We start from the raw sequence: 26,682 nt of genomic DNA on the forward strand, positions 1-26,682 counted from the left end.
TCATTGTACCGCTCTAGTATGTATCCCTCTGCTGATGCAATCCTATTTCTGCATAAGAGTCAAGTACATCCTGCCATATCTGGATAGTGTTCAAAACCGGCTTCAAAACCTAGTAGGTGATGCCATTTTATCTTATGATAAATAAAAATAGCGAATATATTATGATAAATACAAATAGCGAATATATTATCATAAATACAAATAGCGAATATATTATCATAAATACAAATAGCGAATATATTATGATAAATACAAATAGCGAATATATTATGATAAATACAAATAGCGAATATATTATGATAAATACAAATAGCGAATATATTATCATAATACAAATAGCGAATATATTATGATAAATACAAATAGCGATTATATTATCATAAATACAAATAGCGAATATATTATGATAAATACAAATAGCGAATATATTATCATAAATACAAATAGCGAATATATTATCATAAATACAAATAGCGAATATATTATCATAAATACAAATAGCGAATATATTATCATAAATACAAATAGCGAATATATTATGATAAATACAAATAACGAATATATTATGATAAATACAAATAGCGAATATATTATGATAAATACAAATAGCGAATATATTATCATAAATACAAATAGCGAATATATTATCATAAATACAAATAGCGAATATATTATGATAAATACAAATAGCGAATATATTATGATAAATACAAATAGCGAATATATTATCATAAATACAAATAGCGAATATATTATCATAAATACAAATAGCGAATATATTGTCATAAATACAAATAGCGAATATATTATGATAAATACAAATAGCGAATATATTATGATAAATACAAATAACGAATACATTATGATAAATACAAATAGCGAATATATTATGATAAATACAAATAGCGAATATATTATCATAAATACAAATAGCGAATATATTATGATAAATACAAATAGCGAATATATTATGATAAATACAAATAGCGAATATATTATGATAAATACAAATAACGAATACATTATGATAAATACAAATAGCGAATATATTATGATAAATACAAATAGCGAATATATTATGATAAATACAAATAGCGAATATATTATGATAAATACAAATAGCGAATATATTATGATAAATACAAATAGCGAATATATTATGATAAATACAAATAGCGAATATATTATCATAAATACAAATAGCGAATATATTATGATAAATAAAATAGCGATTATATTATCATAAATACAAATAGCGAATATATTATGATAAATACAAATAGCGAATATATTATCATAAATACAAATAGCGAATATATTATGATAAATATAAATAGCGAATATATTATCATAAATACAAATAGCGAATATATTATCATAAATACAAATAGCGAATATATTATGATAAATACAAATAACGAATATATTATGATAAATACAAATAGCGAATACATTATGATAAATACAAATAGCGAATATATTATGATGAATACAAATAACGAATACATTATGATAAATACAAATAGCGAATATATTATGATAAATACAAATAGCGAATATATTATGATAAATACAAATAGCGAATATATTATCATAAATACAAATAGCGAATATATTATCATAAATACAAATAACGAATACATTATGATAAATACAAATAACGAATACATTATGATAAATACAAATAGCGAATATATTATGATAAATACAAATAGCGAATATATTATGATAAATACAAATAGCGAATATATTATGATAAATACAAATAGCGAATATATTATGATAAATACAAATAGCGAATATATTATGATAAATACAAATAGCGAATATATTATGATAAATACAAACTTTGACTACATATTAGGATTGCTTGTCCGTTATGATTTGTTTTTTTTGTTTCTTAAGCGTTTACGAAGTTGATGATAGCACATATACAAAATTACAAAACGATAAAATAGGTTTTAATATTTTAAAATTACTTATATGTGATTATAAATTATTTCATTGTCTTTTTTGCACAGTCACAATATTGACTATACAACATGATACATTATTTCTATACTACATGGTCTGTTTTTTATTTATTTATTTATTAAATTGCATCAAATGGAGTGTTATTTTATTATCATGTTTTTTTACTGAATTGTTTTGTTGATGATAATTAATTCTGTATTATCGGTTTGTGCGCATTTACAAAATAGCCTAAATATTATAATAAATGTGAAATGCTTGCTTTATTACACACTGTTAAAAACCACCAACAGAAATGTAAAAAAAAAATTAGACTGCGTAATTTATTATTGTTTAAGCTAAAAAAAATATTTAAACACATGTAAAATTTAAGTTTATTATTTTATTGGTTATACTAAAAAAATATTTAACGAAATGTAAAAATAAAGGTGTATTATTTTTATTGTTAAAACTAAATCTGTTGCCAAGGCCGCTGTAAAAATGGTGGGATCCTTCTATCGATCCAGTAGATATCTCACTGTTGATGCAATTCTCTATCTATATAAGAGCCAGAAACGTCAAGGATGGAATACTGTTGCCACATCTGGGCAGAAGCTGATAGAAAGGACTTGTCCTGCCTTGATAGAGTTCAAAATAGACTTCGTAGTCTCGTTGGAGATATCGTTTTCTCTTCCCTGAAACCTCTATGTCACAGAAGAGATTTTGCCAGTTTGTTTCTGATGCATCGTTATTTTTATGGAAAGTGTTCGACTGAGCTTCAGTCTGTGGTCCCCCCTCGCCAAACTTTTACAAGAAACACTCGTCTAGCTGAAAACACTATCAATAATTTCACCCACTCGTTATCTGTGCCTAAACCTAAACGTAGATTCCATGAACAAAGCTTCTTTCTTAGAACTGCACGCCTGTAGAATTGTCTTACTTGATAACAAAAAGTGAAGCAGAGGGAACATGGTGAGGAAAAGGGTGGCTTCACGCGAATGGATAGTCTGGTGAAAGGTAAAGTATCCAATGACGGTAAAGTCCAAAAATATAAACCAAAGAAAGTTAATTGAATTTCCATTCGCGTAAGTAAAATCCAAGGAAATCACATAATTGGAAGATGGTCCAAAATAATCCAAAAGTCCGAAATCCATGGAATAATTCACAAATATCTAAAAGGAAAAGGGGGAAAATTCCAATAATATTAATAAAAGAAAAATAAGATATGCGTTTGACACGGCTGCTGAGACAAAAGAAAGATCAGTGAAGAAGAAAAGAAAAATTTAATGAAGAAGAAAACAAATTAAATGGTGATAGCATTAAATATAAAATAGAAAAGCAAATGTCAAAATGAACCAGACAAAATGATGTTAAAAGGCGTGCAAAATATAGGGGAAAAGTCTGTCAACTGAAATGTACATGTTATTAATTAAGAAAATGTCAGCAAGAGTTATTAATAGACACTAAATTGAAAAAAAAAATAAAATGAATAAATAATAAATAAAAAATAAAATATGAAATAAAAAGTTTTTAGGGGAGCTGATGGCCGGTATCTGCAAATTCCGGATAGAGCAAGTAACTATATAAGTAAATGCATATAGTAAAATATAAGTAAATATACATACAGGATATGAATGTGTGGGTGGATTGATATATTAGATAGATAGGAATATTTAAAGACTAAAACGGAAATTACAGATGAAATACCGGTCAAGCAAAGAAGAAATAAACAATAAAAATAAAGGATTATTAAGTTATAAAGTATTAAGAAAGTATGTGGAAAAAACGATGATGTTAAAGAAAAATTATATATCTGTTGGAAAGGTTAAAGTAATAACTATGTAATTTCAAAATTACCATAATTAAATTTGGACTTATGTTTACAGAATGAGATCAGCTCGTTTTTAGAATTTATTATATTGTTACTTTGAGGGGAAGTAATTATAGTTATAGCTTCGGTTGTGCAGAGGCGACATGATTTAGAGCCTAGAGTATAAGACTTAACTTTTTTATTTTATTTTATATATATATATATATATATATATATATATATATATACATACATACATACATACATATATGTGTGTGTGTATATTGTTTTAACAAAAAGAACAATAATAATATATAAACAAACCCCTATATGTAACATATATATATATATATATATATATTGTTTTAACAAAAAAAACAAGGCTTCAAAGAATGGGTTCATAGCAACAAATACTGTATTGTTTCAAGACTATTTTGACAAATTCAAACATTTTGTTGTTTGAAATTTTTCACAAGAACAGACTTTCTTCAGATTTATTGAATAAAAACACTTTAGCAATAAAACATTATGGAAACCATTTCCCTTATAAGGAAAAGAAAACAAGCGAAAATATTTTACTTATATCTCATCCTTGCAAATTATTTCTTAAAGATTTACATATTTACGTATCTCCATTAAAAAAAAAATGTTCAAACTAAATATCATACAATGTTACCACACATTACCTATGAAATTTAATATGTTTTATTAATACTATTCATTGATTTTCTTAAATTAAATTTATTTTATTTCTTTATTTAATTTAAATGATGTTTTAATCCGGACTAGTCAACTAAGTTAAATTGTTGCGATTCTATTCTAAAATTTGCTTTGTTTGTTTGTTTATATTTATGTGATTTAAGAAAATCTTTAAAGTTTAAAACTTATTCAATAAGAAAAAAGTTTAACATTACTTTATACTTAGTTCATTCTCATTTTTCATTGAAATTAAGGATCTCAATCTATTTTTATTTTTAATTTTTATTTTTATTTTCTTTCGTCTTTTCCTATTATGATTTGCGATTATTTATGTACGTTCGGAATTTTAAAGGTTTAGTTGAATCATAAGTTACCAAAATCCTAATAAGTATTCATAACGATGAAAGGGAAGTAACTCAAACCGTTCGATTTAAACTCCTAATAAATTAAAGTTAAAGCTAACCTATTCAAAATATAATTTTGTAATGCATATCTTAATCATGATACTAATTTTATTACTAAAGATTTAACCTACGTTTGCCATCCAACCATACTTATCTAATAATAATACATATCACATTAATAATTATTCTTATAATAAATCTAATATTTAGCTTCATGTACGTTTTATTCCAATGAGGTTCACATTGTTTTGGGGGATTTAATCGTTTGCTTTTTTTTGTTGTTGAACTCATATTGTTGATTTTTGTTCAGCTATTTTATTGATCTAGAAACTGTGTCAACTATTTCACCATCGCTACCACAGGATCATATCTATTACAGTCTATTACGCTGCTGACGACACTACCATTTATGGTAGCACATCTAAGACAGTAAACGACCAAGTTCTCTCCAATTCTCTCTCCTCTGATCTTGAACACGTAGTACAATGGGTAAAGGAGTGGTTGGTTACTTTTAATGCATCTAAAACCAAGCTTCTCTCTTTACATCATCAACATTCTGATCCACATCTGGCATCAATTGAAATGAATGGCTCTCGTCTTCAGGAGGCCTCAAGTTTTGACAAGCTTCTTGGCTTGACCATTACTCCTGATCTTAAATGGAACACGTACATCAAATCTGTTGCCAAGGCCGCTGGAAAAATGGTGGGATCTTTCTGTCGATCCGGTAGATATCTCACTGCTGATGCTATTCTCTATCTATATAAGAGCCAGGTACGTCCAAGGATGGAATACTGTTGCCACATCTGGGCAGGAGCTGCTAGAAAGGACTTGTCCTGCCTTGATAGAGTTCAAAATAGACTTCGGGTTGTTGAACTCATATTGCTGATTTTTGTTCAGCTATTTTATTGATCTATTACAGTCTATTATTTAGCTTTATTTACGTTTTATTCCAATGAGGTTCACATTGTTTTCGGGGATTTAATCGTTTGCTTTTTTTTGTTGTTGAATTCATATTGCTGATTTTTGTTTAGCTATTTTATTGATCTATTACAGTCTATTACGCTACGAAGCAATAGATAATGTTTATTTGCATAGCTTATAAACTTCTGTAGATTTGTTGACTATTTTCGAAACGATATTATGGTTGACTAACGCCTTCACCTTGAAAATCTTTTTTTCTTGGGAATTTACCCTTATTTTATTTGGACGTAAACAAATAATTTTTGTTATTATTATTACTTTTTAAAGCAGTAATCTACGGACATGCATATATATATATATATATATATATATATATATATATATATATATATATGTATATACAAATATGTATAGGTAAACATTAGCTTTATGGGATGCAGGATCCTAGATCCATTGGAATGCATATTGTTTGGAGTTATTTTCGTTATAATAATAAATAAAGTTAATAATAATGAATAAATAATATAGTTTATAATTATTATGTTTTACACAAAATTTTATCATTTTATCAATTAAATAAAGACGAATACGATATTCGGATGAAATATTTTCAACTGGATTTTATTGTTTCAACAAATCTGTCTTTTAAAAGAGTGTCATTTTTCAGAGAATATTTCATAATAATTAATGCGTCATAAAAAAATCATCCGGTAATCAAAACCCCTGATAAAGGCTCAGTTATTTCTCAATTATGTTTATTAACGTGACATAATACTTTATGAAATAAGCATTTCTTTCATCCAAGGTCAACTCGGGATTGTTCATGTAACGTTAGAGGAATTAAGACGAACATATACAAGCGTGACTGTATCATAGAACTGCGACAGTTGTTTTACAATAGAGGACTGGAGGTAATGGTGGTTAAATTGTAAACGACACGGACTGACAATCTGGGTATGCCAGGTTCGAATCGAGTTCAGTTCATTTCACAAAAACACTTTCACTTAGGATGTTGGCAACGTGCATGTAGTCACTCTAGTCGGCCATGGGTAATTGTTCATACAAGCACCATTTAATGAACGATAAGGTTCAAGCTAAAATATTTTGAATATAAATTTGCCGAATGTTGTTGTTGTGTCCGTCTTTTGTGAGTCAGCATTCCTTGCAGTCTTCTCAGATTAAGCACTCAGGGTTAGGTTCAGCTGAAAAATAAAAATGTTGATTTAAATTATTTAATCAATCGAATGCTAGCACAATTCAAGTAATTGGCAGATATTCCATATACCTATATATATATATATATATATATATATATATATATATATATATATATATATATATATATATATAGTAATTTATAAAATATATATGGCGATTAAGCTACACTGAATATTCCGCGTTTCATCCACTCTAGGACTCTTCAGGCTTATGCGCGAATTCTGTGGTTGTTTATCGTTTTTATATGCTCCTCTTCTATTGAGATTTTAGTTAGCCGATCAGCTTTCTAGTATCCACCGCACCCTTCCTATCAGCCAATGGGCATGCATTTTATCGGGCAAAAGATCTGTTTTAAAACTAGGTTAATGTTTTGTTTTTTGGGGTTTTTGTTAGTTTATATATAAATATATATATGCATATGCACATATATATATACATATATATACATACATATATGTGTGATCGTTTATGTATATTCATGTTTATTTAATTTATTTATTTGTTTATTTTCTATTGTTTTTATTAGTTTTAAAACTATTTTGTATCGCTATCCCAGAGTAAATGTTATCTTGTGAACACAATTATTTGCTATTTTTCTTCTACAGTTTAATAGATGTTGGGGTTCTTTAAAGTACAGGATAGCAAATTTTTCATGAAGGCATAATCTACATGGGTCGTCTAGGTAGCTTGTCTTATTATTTTCCATTCGACTACCGGCGAATGTCCGCTTTCTTTGAGTTCCCAATATTTATTCGCTAGTGTTGTTTTTATACGGTGTTTTTTATTGTTGAATGTACTTTTGTGGTCATAGTATCGGGTTTTGAAATCTAAGGAAGTCATACCTACGTAATATTTCTTGTTATTCGGGTTTCCTTTCGCAAATATTGTTGCCTGATAAACTACGCTTTTAGTTAGACATTTATTTTGAACTGGGCAAAGTGTGCGGTGTCTACAGTTGCATTTATCTTGTTCGTTATTAGTATTTTTATTTATAGTACGGTTGTTCTTGTCCGGGGTTGGTTTATTATTATTATTATTATTATTATTATTATTATTATTATTAATCTTATTATTATTATTATTATTATTATTATTTCTGCCAGTGCTAGTTTATTTTTGTCATTTGTTTTTAACATTTGATTGTATGGGGACGTATACCAAATTATAGTTCTTTTTCTTCTATTTTTGATTTTATTATAGTTGTCGGTGTTTTGTTGCTTATATTTGATATCGGTATTGTTGTATCCACTATTTTTAGGTCTGTTTCGTAGATATTGGTTGACCTGTTAAATGCATTTTCATCGCTTGAGTTATTACTGAGTCTACTTACGATCGAGTTAGGAATCTGTTTTATAATTGATGGTAGGTGATTGGACTTAGGGTTTACGTATATTGGAGTAGGGTTATCTTTTAAGTAGGGCTCATATGTGTTTTTATCTAAATTTAACGTGACGTCCAGGAAGTTTGTTATTTTTATGTTAGCTGATACGTCTGCTTTTAGGCCTAATTTTTCCATTTTCAAATAATCTATGAAGCTATAAAAGACTTGAAATTTTAGATGTAAGTAACTTGCACATAAATGAAAATTTTATCTCGATTTGAGACTAAAATAAGCGGTCAAAATTGGGGTCAAAATTAAACAAAAAATTTACCTCTGCGGTCTCTACGAATTACTCAGACAAATTTTGTTCTAAACATTTGAAATCTTACATAAAATGTATTTACGTAGGGTATATTATGAACAGTAGAAAGAGCCCGAGCAAAGCCGGGCCGAACTGCTAGTAATCTTTAAAGTTGAAATTAAAGTTAAAAATGAAAGAAATTGTGAGTCAAGAAACATTATATCACTATTGCCCAATGCAAAATATTTTTATATAAAGAATTACACAGAAACTACTTATATGGACACCATCCACAATATTCAAATAGAAAAAAAATCTTCTCAACAAGCTTGGGTATAATAAATATGTAGAAATTATAGTTTCGAGTATCTAAGATATATATTTAATTTAAAAGAACCACAAAATGAGTTCAATAATAACCGGTCAATTCAAAAAGTAATGCTTCCTATTTTTATTCCGCATAAATGGATCCGAGAGGATTGCAAATGTCAGCACAATTAGGATATAGGTTCGTCGATCTCAATGTAGCGTAATAAATGTGAGTGACAAGCCACCACCCCAGGGACAGTGTGCCTCTTGATACGTCCACTATGGTCGGCGGATAACGGTGAATGAATTACGTAAATTTAGTGCATTTCTTAGATCGCATCCACTTATTAACATTTTATGAATAGCATTTACTAGAGTTTGTGAATAACTCATCGCTTTTAATTTTGAACCTAATTACGAAACTTTCAGAGGTATGACTGAGTTCTGATAAATCAAATATGGCGCTATAAAATAATGTCTCTTCGTGATTAGTGAATTCAATGAGTTTTTTTATTCGGAAGGGTGCCTATATACTCTAGTAAGAATTTCTTTTTTATTCATATTCTCTGTCTATGATGAGTTGTTTGATGGATTTTGTTATACAATGAAACGCATATAGAGCATACTACATTAACATTTGAATAAAATACTATGAGTGTGAAATAAGTACATCTTCTAATTTTGGAATGTCAACTAGCGATATATATATATATATATATATATATATATATATATATTATCAAAACTTTAAATACCCTCCTAGTCTATTAGATATAGACGTTTCCACATTAAACTCATAGCCCTTAACTTAGAAACAATCTATAATTTGCTTCAATATTGTGACTCTTTCTGATAATTTCATTTTAAAGTTTATACTTGTCTTTTTCATTTTACCCATTTTTCTGCCTTAATTCTTGCACCACTTCAACGTTATTTTGTCTGGGTCATTGTGGCATTGCCTTATCTATTCTTAAAATAACTCCATCACTGCTCATCTTTTCTATTTCTTTATTCGTATTTTGAAAGTCGACCTCGGCAGAAGCGTCTTAAACTCTCTCTATCTCTTCATTCGACGAACAATTTATTTATTTTTTAATAATATTTTTAACTCTTTTTTCTTTTGTGAATTATTTCACAGAATTCTACCTTTTGGATGACATCGAAATAACTTCCAGTAACACGATTCCTTTGGATTTTTACTTCTGGATACCGAAATTTTACCAACTTGTCCTGAATTTTACCGGTATTGGATATTTTTTTATATTCGCCCGACTATGCATTCACGTGAAATGTTTTTTTTCTCCCATTCACTCTGCTTCACTATTTTTTAACTTTTACCAAGTAAGCTCTATGGCTTACTTGTAGTTTCATTAAATACTTTGCAAGCAAAATCCGATTCCGCATTTTGCTAATTCCTACTCTCTGATTAATTAATTGATTAAGTACTATCCCCTTACTTTATGTATTCTTTTTTGAAAATTAAATGTTTTTAACTCTTCTTAAAGTGTTTTTAACATGTTTTGTTAATTCTTGGTTCTTATATATGTGTGTGTATATGTGAGTGTATATATATGTGTGTGCGTGTGTGCATGTGTGCGTGCGTGTATGTATGTGTGTGCATGCGTGATTGTATAAATTACGTGTTAGGTGGGATTATAACTTACTTTGACAAATACAATCCAGAAGCGACAGAGCCATTTCTTTGTAACTGCGCATGTCCACAATATATGTGTGTGTAAATGTGTGTGTGTGTGTGTATATATATGTGTGTGTGTGTATGTGGGTGTGTGTGTGTATAAATTCCGTGTTAGGTGAGATTATAACTTACTTTGACAAATACGATTCAGAAGCGACAGAGCCATTTCGTTCATTTCGATTGAATCCGCTGCTCGCAGAATGTTCGATCTTTTCCCAGATACGATCGATTTTATGACATTTTGATGGTTATAACTGCGCATGTCCACTACGAATATTTCAATTCCTTTTTGTTTGGCCAAATTCGAGTAATATATTGCCGTGTCAGGATCGCTTAATTGGCCTTTCAGGAAAAGAACAGCAATTTTACGAGCATGTTTGCGGCCGCCTTTCTTCGGTTCAAATGCGTCTGTTAGGAGATCCTTAATAAATGAAGAAGACATTTCAGTTCGGAAGGTAGCGAGATGATCTGAAATATGCTGAGGATCCTTGTAACGGTCCAGAGGAAAACCTGTAAAATTAATGAAATAGTTTTTAAACAAGGAAGACAGTACAAATACAACATTTAAAAAATGATTCAAGCAACACAAACAACTCTGAGATAGGATAAAGGCTTTGTTTTAACATCGTTTCCATTGATGGATCCGTTTCCTAGTCCAAAGAGAATGATAGAATACACATACATATATATATATATATATATATATATATATATATATATATATATATATAAAAATATATATACTTGTTTATTGTTATATAAACATGCTCACATCCCGCTGCTACAAATAGCCACTTGTTTCAATCAAACAACAGATATCATCAGGCAGCGACTTGACTATTCCAATATAGGAATAGTCAAGTCGCTGCCTGATGATATCTGTTGTTTGATTGAAACAAGTGGCTATTTGTAGCAGCGGGATGTGAGCATGTTTATATAACAATAAACAAGTATTATCAGCTCTTTTTATTGAGCACTATCTAACAACCTCGTTGAATTCATTAGTCCATTACTTTTGAATATAAAAAAAACCCGAGTATAAATATATATATATACACACACACATATATATACATACATATATATATATTTATGTGTGTGTTTGAATTTTTCTGCACAATCATGTATTAATTTTGTTTATCCCCTATTCATTCTACTATAGCTCTAGAAAGTATAATATATCTACTATTGAGCTTATTATATATCTGCAGTATTTTGAACGAATGGTTGTAATTCTCATGCTTTCTACAATGTAAGAATTAATTTTTCCATTGTTTTTCTCTCTCTTTTTATTCTCTCTCACTCACTCTATCTATCTATCTATCTATCTATCTACACACACAGACACATATATCTGTATGTGAGTGTGAATTTATGCTGTTTCAAGCTCAAAACTTGCACTGTCTGCCACATATGCAGCGACCAAGGTTGGGTGTAGAGATTTGTTTTATTTCTGCTTCCGTTTTTCTGCTCTCTCTTCCCACAACACGTGTTTCATGTCCGCAGCTTTCGAGAGCCTCACATTTCCAACTGTTCAACGCATCAGCTAAAACTGACATATTGTCTTCCCTAAGATTTCTCTTGAGCTCAGCATTATTTCCCTTTCAAAACTTCAGATCCACCTCTGACTAGCTTTCTCCATTCGGGCCGGCATCTCGCTAGAGTTTCCCAGTTCTGAACAGGTCTTGAATACTTTAAGATCGTCTTTTATGCATCCCTTGAAGTGCCTCTTTAGACCATTCTGAAAACTTTTCCAGTTTTAAGCTCGCTGTAAAAACAACTGCTTAGGTAGCCTTGTATCCTCCATCAAAACATGACCTGCTAAGCGTAATCGGTTCCTCATCACCATCGCTCTAATGCTTAAACACTCAGCTTTCTTGAGAATGTCCGTGTCACGTGTCAGTTTACATTTCGAATTCGCCTGAGGCATTTTTGATGGAATCTCCCAAGATGCTTTAAATGCCGACATTTTGCTGTCTAGCTCACTAATGAGTGAAGTAAAAGAAAAAGAACACTAGTAAGCACTAGTATTTGTTTTGACAGATATCGCACGATCACGCCAAACGCCGTGTTGACCTTCTGAATTCGAAGACGTATCTCTGCATCCAGGAAGTCATCGCAAGAGATTGTGTTACCCATGTCAACAACATTTATGCTTCTTTCCCTCACATTTATATTTAGTTCAATGTATGAATCACCAGGTGCAGAGTTGAACATCACTTTCGATTTATCAATGCTGATAACTAAGCCACAGGCATCACATGGGGCTGAAAAACAATTCATTATATCTTGCATATCTTGTTCTTAATGAGGCAAAATCAGAATAGTCTTAAAACGTTTGTTAAATCTTCTTAGATTGAGTACTTTGCCAGTAGTCTTAAAGTGGAGAAAAATACATTTAATGCGTATGCAAGAAGAATTGCGAAGTAAAAGGAGAATATAGTTGGAGCCGAATGATCTCCCTTTATATATATATAAACTAGCGGGGGTACCCGGAGTTTCCCGGGTTTTTGGAGGTGTGTGTGCTCTTAAATAAACAAGAAACTGGGGGGGTAGGATCGAACCCGAAGCCCTGGGGCGAAGTTTGAAAATAAAATGTGAAAAAAACATGAACCATTCGGCCAGCCAGAATGAGTTACTGAAAGATGTTTGAATTTATTTAAGTAAGAGCCAAATTAACAGGTGCCCGCACGACGACGACGACGACGACGACGACGACGACAATGTAAGCAAAAGCTATTCAGCAAATGACGTCAATGACCAGGTTTGTTTGTTATAAGCCAAGTAAAAAAAGAAAACATAAAAACGAACGTTAAACCTTAAGCGGGAGGGGGGTAATGAAAACATCGAAAAAAACACAAAAAAACTAACGTAAGGCAAACGAACGATGTTAAATGCAAAAATCGAAAAAACAAAAAAGAAAACAGAAAAACGAACGTTAAAACCAAAAAAAAACACATGAAAAATGGCTTAAATAAGCCTGTTTCGATATTAAAATTATAAAAATCGGTGGGTAACCGGGTGTTTTTGGGTGTCGCTAAGAATAAGCGAAGTAAAAAAAAAACAGAAAAACGAACGTTACGTGAAAAATGGCTTAAATAAAACTGGTTCAATATTTAAATTTAAAAAAGCGAAAAAAAAGACATCGCACACCATGATTCGAACCCAAAACGTTTAGATAACCAACGCGCTAACCAACTGAGCTAACACGACGTACATGAAATTTAGTCAGTTCTTCAACTAAAGTAAATCAGGTTATGACGCCATCTGACGCATATGTAGAACCGGTAATCGTCACGAGAGGATCGTTTTTGTTGACCCCCCCTGTCGAAAATTGTCGATGGCGGGGTGAAAAAAATTAACGTTTTTGGCCAATTTTTCGGCATTTTTCGTGTGAAGGATGGAGCTTCAATATGATACCAAGTTTATGAATTTTTGTTGTGTCTGTCGAAAGTTTTTAGCAGACACACAAACATACACACATACACACATACATACATACATTTTCGCTTTTATATATATATATATAGAAGATATATATATATATACATCTGTATATATATATGTTTATATATATATATCTATAATATATATAAATATATATATGTGTGTGTGTGTGTGTGTGTGTGTGTGTGTGTGTGTGTGTGTGTGTGTGTGTGTGTGTGTGTGTGTGTGTGTGTGCGTGTGCGTGTGCGTGTGTGTGTGTGTGTGTGTGTGTGTGTGTGTGTGTGTGTGTGTGTGTGTGTGTATACATTACATATCTTAAAATAAAGTTAAACAATTTATAAAAAAAAATTATAAATTGTTCGAAACCATTTAGATTAGTTCATCCCTGACGATGAATCCTGAAGGATTGGAAAGTATCACCTATGATAAATATGGTGATTGCATCAGCCAGTTCCCCGCCAGAAGTGAAGAGTGCTATTCGGAAGTTGGAAAGGATCAAAATAGAATTAATACACAAAAACGTCTATTTTATTAAATGAAATATGCAATAGAGGAATAATGCTACCTAAATATACATATACAAACACACACTCACACACACACACACACACACACGCATATATATATATATATATATATATATATATATATATATATATATATATATTATACGTATATGGTGATTTCTGTTGGGAGGAATGTACAACAATATATATATATACATATATACATATATATATATATACTCGGGGTTTTTTTTATATTCAAAAGTAATGGACTAATGAATTCAACGAGGTTGTTAGATAGTGCTCAATAAAAAGAGCTGATAATACTTGTTTATTGTTATATAAACATGCTCACATCCCGCTGCTACAAATAGCCACTTGTTTCAATCAAACAACAGATATCATCAGGCAGCGACTTGACTATTCAAAAGTTCAATGAATAATCTTATTCTTGATTATTCATTGAACTTTTGAATAGTCAAGTCGCTGCCTGATGATATCTGTTGTTTGATTGAAACAAGTGGCTATTTGTAGCAGCAGGATGTGAGCATGTTTATATAACAATAAACAAGTATTATATATATAAATATATAGTACAACACGTATACGATAATCTAAATGTATATGGTGATTTCTGTTGGGAGGAATGTACAACAATATATATATATATATATATATATATATATATATATATATATATATATATATATATATATATATATATATATATAGTACAACACGCATACGATAATCTAAATGTATATTTCTGTTGGGAGGATTGTAATCTTAAGGAAACCTGATTCATATAAAAGAATAAATTTGATAAAATCTTTCTAAATCTTTAATGTAAGTTAATATCATTGATATTTTCATAAGAATGTATACATATTTACAGCGTGACACAAAAAAAAAATTTGCCATTACTGAAACTTGAATAATTTTTTTAAATAATTAAGCAAATCTTTTTACCACGAAAACTTAATTTTCGAAAACTCCATCAAATTTGACTTCAAGATGCCATGGACTACTGAGGAATATTTTCGACTCAAGTCTATCAACGAAATTCAATTGCAATTCAAAGAACGGTTCAGGTGTTATGAATTTCCTGTTCATTTAATTATCTACAGATTGGTCAATAAGTTCCATGGGAATTTACATAACCTCAATGGTAAAAAAAACTGACAGACAATCTCACTGTTGACGACTGGAATCAGTCAGCCCATCACACAACGTTACTGTAGTCAGCGACTCTGTTGTCCGCAGCCCAAGCAAGTGGAATGCGGTAGGGTCATCGAGAACTTTGCCCGCCAGCTCAATGTGTCGCTGGATGCTCATTTAAGCAAATTTTTGGGCGCCAGTGGAAAACAAGGAGTTTTTTAGTACAGACTTGAAAGTTGGGAGATGTCTGCTACACAGAATTTACCTAATGTAGCTGAAATTCTGTGTTGATATAAATAAAATTTTAGAAGTTATTCGATGTTTGGTGATGACCGTTTTTTATGTAAAGAGAAGGTTTTCTATTCTTCAATATGTTTTTTTAATATCATAAATTCTTTTATTACAATAATTTTTGGGAGTCGTCTCTAAAATAGAAGTAACTTTTGAAATGGGATTTTTATGGAAATCACTCCAGACAACGGAACTAAAATACTAGTTCAAGGTCAAAAATGATTGATGTTAAGTGTTAGATGAATTGATGGCAAAACAGGATACAGACATTCTTACCTCTTTGTGATAAACATCGCTCATGGAATATGAGGAACAAATAACAAAATAAGAAAGGTGTATGGGTGTGACTGACATTACAATTAATTACTTAAAAATTAATAAAAAATAAATTAAAAATTAATAAAAATAATTTTGTTCGTAATTACCTTTCATGCTCAGGCATGACTGGGTGATGACACCAACTTGTAATTTATAAACATTCAAGGCACCACCGTTTATGATAGCTTCAATGAATTTCGTGACATCTGCAGTTTTCTTCGTTGCCATCAAAGCAGAATCGAACGCAAAATTGATATCGATATCTTGTTCTCTACAGTCTAGATTAAAATAAGAAAAAAAAGTATATTGACTTAAAATAATTCGAAAAAAAAATACATAATTTTGTTATTGTGGTTATAAAGGTCAATCAACCTTGATCAAGTGTAGAAATTAACACCATATGTTTATTTCATATTTAAAAGTATAAAAAAAAAGGTGTGGAGTGATAAAAGGTAGAGAAAAGATGTTAGAAACCGACATCCTTCTACCGCTCCAGAAGATATCTCACTATTGATCCAATTCTCTATCTATATAAAAGCCAAGTACGTCCAAGGATGGAATACTGTTGCCATATCTGGGCAGGAGCTGCTAAAAACAGTCTATCCTGCCTTGACAGAGTACAAAATAGACTTCGTGGCTTAGTGGGGGTTGCCATTTTCTCTACCCTGCAACCTCTCTCCCACAGAAGAGACGTTGCGAGCCTGTCCTTGTTTTATCGTTATTTCCATGGCAGGTACTCGTCTGAACTCCAATCTCTGGTCCCCCCTCGCCAATCTTTCACGAAAAACACCCATCCAGCTGAATCTACTGTGAAAAAATTCCCCCACTCTACATCTGTGCCTAAATCAAAACGCAGATTCCATGAACAAAGCTTCTTTCTTAGAACTGCACGCCTGTGGAACTCTGTTCCGTCTGCCTGCTTCCCACCGGACTACAACTTGGATGTCTTCAAGTCCAATGTTAACAAATTCCTAATGAACCGCCCCCTTAAGTAAACAGCAAATCTCCTCACTAACGTAATGTACTTGCAATAACCCTTAACCCTGAGTGGCTTCCGGGCCTTGATAAGTGGTGATCACTGTGTAAAAAAAAAAAAAAAAACATGTCGTGTTATGTCTTAATCAGAAGATACAAAATGGGAATCAAATCCAGATGAAAATAGCCACTGCAAGGATCATTGATAAATATTACACAACACAATAACCCAATCATGGAAAATTGAATGCTTAAAAACACGAGAAGGAAAGATATTGAAACTTGGGGAAAATAGGTATGAAATAAGTGTGGAGTAAACTAATCACGTGTAACATGGGAATACAATCAATAAAAAAGAATATAAAACAACAAGACAAACGATTTAATACTAATAATGTAAAATCGGCAAATATCGGCATTCGCAAAATGAAACAAATAAACAAAAAATTATGATTGTTGGCTGATTTTCTTTAGTCGTTAGAACGCATCTAACCAGTATGTATATATATATATATATATATATATATATATATATATATATATATATATATATATAGTCATCCACATACAGTACTGTTTCGCTGTTTCACAGCTCATCAGTGCGGCTAGACAGGCAACTACCTCAAGCCAGGATTGAAACGCGTCCGTTTATCCGGCAGTCAAGGCTTCTAACCATTACGCTATTGGCGGCTGCTTGAACGAGTAGTGAGTTTAACGATGTTTTAGATATCGTCCGAAATACCTCCGCTCGATTTGTTTACACAAAGAGCGTCGCTTATATGCTAATGGTAATTCGATATGTGTGTGTGTGTGTGTGTGTGTGTGTGTGTGTGTGTGTGTGTGTGTGTGTGTGTGTGTGTGTTCTTAAAGGGAGGTGAGAATGGACTACCTGTGACCACTACGCGGGAAGACGAAAGAGTGCGGTTGAAAAAGATGGACGCATAAGAATGGCCGGCGTGAAGTGGAGCAGAAGCGAGAAACTAAAGCTAGTATTGAGAAAGAAAAACAGTTATAAAAAAAAAAAAAGTGTCGACTCAAATTTTATTCTTTCTTTCCTTTGTTTGTAACTGCTACGTTACAGTAGAAAGAAACAAGAAATATTAAAAGGAATTTTTAAACAATAAAAAACAAAAAAAATATTTACGCAGGTATATTTGCAATAGATTGAGAATTATTTATTTTCTTTATTTTTATTGAAATCGCTCGAGACAATGCATGACGCTACTTGATGTAAAGTGCTAAGAAGAAAGAAAAGTGATTATCACAAATACAGGAAATGATGCATACTGACTTCCATCTTGAAAAAATAACAAGGTTTTATGTAGGCAGAAAACAGTCAGCAAGAAGACAATTCTACACGCCTGCAGTTCTTAAAAAGCAACTATTAGAATATCAAGTGTAATGTGTTGTAATGTGGTGTTTTAAACTGATGGAGACTATTGTACCAACGAGACGAACGATCTGAAACAAAGGGAGAAGTGAATAAATTAGACAATTCGGAGTAGGATTCACCAGTTCAAATATGAAAACAATACTCCATACATGGTCTGATAGCAGATTTGAATAGATAGAGATTAGCATCAATTGTGAGAAAGTGTTTAAAGCGATCGAGAACAGACTTTATGTGAAGCAGAAAAAGTAATGGCTCTAATATATGAACTACAAGAAAGATTTGATGATAACGTAGAAAGATTAAAAAAAAAAAAAGTTTCAGAGTCGATTTCTTTTAAAAACGTACACAGAGTAAAATTACACAGGCGTTTTTCGATCTATTTATGCCAAAAAACGTGTAGGTACGTGATTGGCTAGATTGTGAGTAACGAAGATGGCGTTTCGACAGAAAGGACACTTTTGAAACAAGATGAACAAAATTAATAACTGCCGTGGTCCTAGAATGGTTACTAAGGAAAACACAGACACGGAGAGGAGTTATGAAAGGTAAAATATATTGAAACAAAAAAAACACAGCAACTGTCGTACTAATCACGCCAAAATGGCGGACTGCGAAAGTACACTGATTACACTGAGAGTCATAATTCTCAGTTTATTTATACAGTTCGAAAGAGTTCATATCTTGTGCATGGGAGAGTCCCCACAACAATTACCATATATGACTTTCAGACAAAAATCCGAAGACAAATTGTCAAGACTTTTTGATAAGAGGACAATAATATGGTGAAAAATAAAGAATATAAATTCAATTGTTCGCTAATAAAAGTTAAGGAGAAATCGAATAGAGAGAGTAGTTTAAAAAGAGAGAAGGTGGTAGTTAAAAAAGAGACAGCGAGTAGGGCAGAGTGTGAGGGGAGAGACAAAGGGTGTGACCGGGGAAAGTAAGAATGAGACAAAGATAGATAGATGGGTGGTTTAGGAAGAGAGAAATAAAGAAAAAATAATAGGGAGAAGAATTATGAACTCACCTTTTCGCGATGGAGTGGTGTTTGGTATGTTAGTACTCGCTGTAATAGAAAAAAAGAGTATCGTTTAAAAATGACGTATTTTACATTAACAAATGTGTGAAATACTTGAATGAACACTAGTAGAGCACTGTATCAAATAGCATGGTTTTACCCCCACGTGTATTTCTACGCAATTTACACCCTCTTTACCTTTTGTAACCTCCGCATCACATCATGTAGAGAGTTTTACAAGTCACTTTAATAGGAAGGAGTATTATAAGGTATCAAAATAGCAAATTGATGGATATCACTAGACCAACAAATTAAATTTGAACAACAAAAGAAGCAGGCAATAGATCATACAATTCTGAATAACACATGGCATAATAGTATTTATAGAAAAGACTGAGACTAGCAACATCACGTCTGCGAGAGCGAGGCTTCAGAAGAGAATAAACGGGTGAGACTTTCAAATTGCAGATATGTTTCTGCACATCATCAAGCACATTCATGAGAGACAGATTAAACAGTCCAAATATGACAGCAATACTCTATACCTGATTTGAATTGTAGATTCGTAGGGATAGAGAATATACTTAAGTGTGAGAAAGTGTTTAGAGCTATAAAAAGAAGTGATGTTCCGAAGGGTATAATGACCAATAAATTTCAGTGTAGATTTCTTCTCAAGAGCAAAACAATTCATGAGAATCCAAAGAAGAAATGTGAAACGTCTACGATTGAAAATCTCTCTCTCTCTCTCTCTTTCTCTCTCTCTCTCTTTACATATATATATATATATATATATATATATATATATATATATATATATGTATATGTAAAGAGAGAGAGAGAGAGAGAGAGAGAGAGAGAGAAATGTGAGCATGAAAAGTAATATGGTTAAGCTTAAATATGAAAAAGTAAAGGACTGGTTACAGCATTAAGAACTGACTATATAATGTTATAAATTGAATTTTAAAAAATTCTTAACGCTGCAATATTTTAAGTTATAAATTTGTTATATTTTTTACTAGAATATTTTTTCCTTGTCTTTTTAAGTTTTAACTACTAGTCCTTTATTTTCCCATTTAAAGCTTAACCATATTACTTTTTGTGCTCACATTTTTCTATTGTAATCCAAAATTTTTCCAGGCTTCCAATAAATTCACTTTTTTTTTGTTTAATTTCAGTCTTACTTTTTCCTCGATAAACACATATGTAATAACTATGTACGGAACTCGCTTTCATTCTCTCTGTTTCACTTGTTCCTTAGCTTTTCGGCACAGCAGTTAATTAGTAGCAACAGTAGTTGCTGAAGTGGCGTGGTTGCTATGGACATTAGTCATAAAAAGCCTGGCTCACCTCCTTACATATTTTTACGATTTTGAACACCAGAAAATTCATCATAACTTTTGTTTTACTGAACGAAAATTGATTTTTTTTACACAATATAGCTGAGAAGATGATTTATAAACTGTAATAATTGTTAGTGAGCGGTGAAGCTTTAAAGCAGTTCTAAATGACTAAGACTGCCAGTTAACCATATATTCAAACATGGTAGTGTGTGAATAATATATATATATATATATATATATATATATATATATATATATATATATAGAGAGAGAGAGAGAGAGAGAGAGAGAGCGCGAGTGTGTGTGTCCCAATAAAATGTATACACTATTTAAATGACCATAAAACCAACATTTATTATATTAAAGAAAGGTTTCATCCATCTGTGAACAAATATGGAAAATGTTCAAATTATTGTTTATGAACCGCTGAAAACGCTCATTGATTGAATCGAAATCGTTCCTACTCAGTTCAATTGGTATGTTGACACATCTTCTCTCAATGGTTGTTTTCATCTTATTCATTGTAGCTCGTTTTGTGATGTGAGCCCTGTGTTAAACATGTCCCCCACCCTTGTCCTCTCCCAAAAAAACATAGAGGGGTCAAATCTGGTTAGCATGGACAGTACCCGATACTTCCTCTTCGCCCTAATATCTGTTTCGCATGTGACTATCAAGATATAAAATTACAAAGGCGTTTTTCGATCTATTTATGCCAAAAAACGTGTAGGTACGTGATTGGCTAGATTGTGAGTAACGAATATGGCGTTTCGACAGAAAAGACACTTTTCAAACCAGATGAACAAAATTAATAACTGTCCTGGGGCTAGAATGGTTACTAAGGAAAACACAGACACGGAGAGGAGTTATGAAAGGTAAAATATATTGAAACAAAAAAAAACACAGCAACTGTCGTACTAATCACGCCAAAATGGCGGACTGCGAAAGTACACTGATTACACTGAGAGTCATAATTCTCAGTTTATTTATACAGTTGTGCATGGGAGAGTCCCCACAACAATTACCATATTTGATTTTGAGACAAAAATCCGAAGACAAATTGTCAAGACTTTTTGATAAGAGGACAATAATATGGTGAAAAATAAAGAATATAAATCAAATCGTTCGCTTGTAAAAGGGAGAAATCGAATAGAGAGAGTAGTTAAAAAAGAGAGAAGGTGGTAGTTAAAAAAAGAGACAGCGAGTAGGGCAGAGTGTGAGGGAGAGACAAGGAGTGTGACCGAGGAAAGTAAGAGTGAGACAAAGATAGTTAGATGGGTTGTTTAGGAAGAGAGAAATAAAGAAAAAATAATAGGGAGAAGAATTATGAACTCACCTTTTCGCGATGGAGTGGTGTTTGGTATGTTAGTACTCGCTGTAATAGAAAAAAAGAGTATCGTTTAAAAATGACGTATTTTAACATTAACAAATGTGTGAAATACTTCAATGAACACTAGTAGAGCACTGTATCAAATGGCATGGTTTTACCCCCATGTGTATTTCTCTTTACCTTTTTTAACATCCGCATCGCAACAGGTAGAGATTTTTACAAGTCTGCGATTCTTTCACCAAAAGTCACTTTAATAGGAAAGAGTATTATAATAAGGTATCAAAATAGCAAATTGATGGATATCACTAGACCAACAAATCAAATGAGTTCGAACAACAAAAGAAGCAGGCAATAGATCATACAAGTCTCAAGAACAAATGCTATAATAGTATTTATAGAAAATGCTGAGACTAGCAACATCACGTCTGTGAGTTAAAGGTTTCAGAAGAGAATAAAGGGGTGAGTCTTTCAAATTGCAGATATGTTTCTGCACATCATCAAGCACATTCATGAGAGACAGATTGACCAGGCCAAATATGACAGCAATACTCTATACCTGATTTGAATTGTAGATTCGTAGGGATAGAGAATATACTTAAGTGTGAGAAAGTGTTTAGAGCGATAAAAAGAAGTGATGTTCCGAAGGGTATAATGAGCAAGAAATTTCAGTGTAGATTTCTTCTCAAGAGCAAAACAATTCATGAGAATTCAAAGAAGAAATGTGAAACGTCTACGATTGAAAGTCTCTCTCTCTCTCTCTCTCTCTCTCTCTCTCTATATATATATATATATATATATATATATATATATATATATATATATATTACAATAGAAAAATGTGAGCATGAAAAGTAATATGGTTAAGCTTAAATATGAAAAAATAAAGGACTGGTTACAGCATTAAGAACTGACTATATAATGTTATAAATTAAATTTTTTAAAATTCTTAACGCTGCAATATTTTAAGTTATAAATTTGTTATATTTTTTACTAGAATATTTTGTCCTTGTCTTTTTAAGTTTTTACAACTAGTCCTTTATTTTTCCATTTAAAGCTTAACCATATTACTTTTAATGCTCATATTTTTCTATTGAAATCCATATTTTTTCCAGGCTTCCAATAAATTCACTTGCTCATTGTTTAATTTCAGTCGTTTTTTTTCCTCGATAAACACATATGTAATAACTATGTACGTAACTCGCTTTCATTCTCTCTGCTTAACTTGTTCTTAAGCTTTTCTGCACAGCAGTTAATCAGTAGCAACAGTAGTTGCTGAAGCGGCGTGGTTGCTATGGACATTAGTCATAAAAAGCCTGGCTCACCTCCTTACATATTTTTACGATTTTGAAGATCAGAAAATTCATCATAACTTTTGTTTTACTGAACGAAAATAGATTTTTTACACAATATAGCTGAGAAGGTTATTTATAAACCGAAATGATTGTGCGGTGAAGCTTTAAAGCAACTAAGACTGCTACTTAACCATATATTGTGCGGTGAAGCTTTAAAGCAACTGCTACTTAACCATATATTCAAACACTACCGTGTTTGAATGATATATATATATATATATATATATATATATATATATATATATATATGTAGTGTTTGAATGATATATATGTATATATTTATAGAGAGAGAGAGGGAGAGAGAGTGTGTGTGTGTTTGTGTGTTTGTGCCCCAATAAAATGTATACACTACTTAAATGACCATAAAACCAACATTTATTATATTAAAGAAAGGTTTCATCCATCTTTGAACAAATATGGAAAGTGTTCAAATTATTGGCCTATGAACCGCTGAAAACGCTCATTGATTGAATCGAAAACGTTCCTAATTGACACATCTTTCAACGGTTGTTTTCATCTTATTCATTGTAGCTCGTTTTGTGATGTGAGCCCTTAGTTTAACATACCCCCCACCCTTATCCTTTCCCAAAAAAAACATGGAGGGGTCAAATCTGGTTAGCATGGACAGTACCCGATACTTCCTCTTCGCCCTAACTATCTGTTTCGCATGTGACTATCAAGATATGCTCTTACGTCATGACGATAGTGGGGAAGTGCTCTATTCTCCTGGAAGTGCTATTAAAAAAGGTTGTTTTTTTTTTTGCTGTTTCGTGCAATTGTCGAAAATTTAGCACTCTGTATACAGTTGCAGTAAAATCTTTCGGCATACGGACAGGACTTGTGGCGCAATGAAAAACGCGTCTGAGTACGGATCAGATGATTCCAGGTTAAAATCCTGGCAATTTCGTAATAATTTTAACCATCATTTATCCCACGTTTACTCATTATCCTTACCCTGAGTTAGAGTATTTTTGTTTTTTTCAGTGATTTTATTTTGTGCATATGGGAATTCCCATAATTCGAGTTCACAAGGTAAACGTTGATGGTAAGACGATGTTAGGTGTACTTGATGTTCAGTGTACTCGATTTTGAGTTTTACTTGGTGTTGTGTGTGCCGACGCGGCGCAGCCGCTAGTAAATAAATATAAAGAAAATAAATTAGGATTTTTATTCTGTTAATTAGCAACAATAATATAGAGGCTTGTTTATCCTCTTCTCTGGTTATAATACTAAAGACAGAGAGGGATTTCGCGTATCGGTTATCTGGGCGTCTGTACCTAGCAGGAGAAAAGGAAAGGGTAGCCTTTTTATGAAAGTTTTACCACGTCGTCGACATATTCATACATCATAGCGGGAGCGTCACTCGCATGCCATCTTTCGCTTACGACGTCGCCCGTTAATTCTGTTTCTCTCTTTTTCACCCTTCTTGTTGTTTATTTATTTAATTACGTCTTTTTACTGTTTCGCCACAATACGAATTGTTTGTAATAATGTCACATTATAAAATCCGACATTATGTATAACTTTGCCATCTATTTTCTAGTTATTAGTATTCATTTGCTTCCCCCCACGAACGCAAAATGTAACACGTGGTCGTTTTAAATGTGGGGGAAAACCAGTTACCCCCTCCAAAAGGCAAAAGGGGCACTCTGGTAAGGACCTATAATAATAATTGTCTCAGTATAGAGGGTTTTCCCTCAATTGACAGAGACAAATTACCTTAAGAATAGCATCGGAACAGATACTACACTTTGATATTGGCCCGAAGGCCAAGAACAACAGAAAAAAAGCAAGTCTTTTTTCTATTTATTTAAAAAGAAAATACAATTTCGTTATAAATGAGCCGTGGAATTGTATTCACTAGCAAAATATATAGCTAATTTTTATATTCTTTTAAATATTCATTTGAATTAATTCCCTATTAGTTTTTCCGATTTCCTTAGTGGGACAGATTGCTGAAACAATTTTTCACTTGGTGATACAAGCACAAAAATTGAAATTTGTCAGGTTTGCTTCTGAAGCCATTTTGAAAACTGGCAACCATCTTGAATTTTATGATGGCTAACGTTTATTTCTTAAAATGTATGTTTTGAACGTCATTTGTGCCAATTTTGGTGCTTGTATCACTAAGTGAAAGATTCTTATGGAATATTAAGATATCGTGCCTGACTATATGGGATGACTATCTTTAGTTAACTACGAAATTATATTCACGCAGATATTCGTACATGATTTATACTTGCGTAATATTTGCATAAAAAATTATAGTAAACACAAAACTCCTTCCATATATGTTTATGTATACGTATATATTTTGTTTAAAAAAGTTTTTGGTTTACAGACAAAACTTAATATATACGATACCCGAACCCACGCGAAACTTTATATTTGGATTTTAGCCTGGGAACATCTGTACAAATGTGTGTAAATAAAAAAAAATGTTTGGTGAAGGTCGAACAACGACATTACGTAATATCTATTGGTTCATGTTTTAATTTCTTGCCTTGCAGCAAATATGTCTTTATAGCTGAGTCATTAACGACAGAGGAAAAAATAAATCGTAACATAAACATTTGGGTTTCAATTCTCGGTGGTGGCGCACGAGTCATTTTTTAACTGTTTTAATCATTACTATGTATTAGATCCAATATATTATAATAATAATAATAATAAATACGAAATCTGCATTAATCAAAAGATCATATTTAAGCGTATTTTATGACAGTGCAATACCGAGCGTCCTACTAGCATGTGTATATTTGTGTAATGTGCTTGTCTGTCGTTGTGTGTAGAGTATGCGTGCGTTTTGTATATATATATATATATATATGTGTGTGTGTGTGTGTGTGTGTGTGTGTGTGTGTGTGTGTGTAGTCATGTTGTGTACGTGTTTATCTCTTGTGGTGCCTGATGTATGTGCATGTGGTG

At 31.7% G+C, this 26,682-nt stretch overlaps 1 protein-coding gene across 1 annotated transcript in view; it reads right to left on the reverse strand.

Annotated features, from left to right (window-relative positions):
• Positions 1 to 6,409: 6,409 nt before the first annotated feature.
• LOC145268402 (collagen alpha-6(VI) chain-like) overlaps positions 6,410 to 26,682 on the reverse strand; it is a 110,579-nt gene continuing 90,306 nt past the window's right edge. Inside the window, exons 17-21 of the mRNA XM_080123963.1 lie at positions 22,409 to 22,447; positions 19,745 to 19,783; positions 16,457 to 16,627; positions 10,762 to 11,139; positions 6,410 to 6,986 (exon numbers count right to left, since the gene is read on the reverse strand). Of these exons, the coding sequence (XP_079980089.1) occupies positions 6,958 to 6,986; positions 10,762 to 11,139; positions 16,457 to 16,627; positions 19,745 to 19,783; positions 22,409 to 22,447 (656 nt within the window). The 3' untranslated portion in view covers positions 6,410 to 6,957. The remainder of the gene's footprint in view (positions 6,987 to 10,761; positions 11,140 to 16,456; positions 16,628 to 19,744; positions 19,784 to 22,408; positions 22,448 to 26,682) is intronic.

This window comes from Euprymna scolopes, chromosome 43 (assembly GCF_053919585.1).
Source record: "Euprymna scolopes isolate OS-2025 chromosome 43, ASM5391958v1, whole genome shotgun sequence".
In the NCBI taxonomy this organism is placed as follows: domain Eukaryota; kingdom Metazoa; phylum Mollusca; class Cephalopoda; order Sepiida; family Sepiolidae; genus Euprymna; species Euprymna scolopes.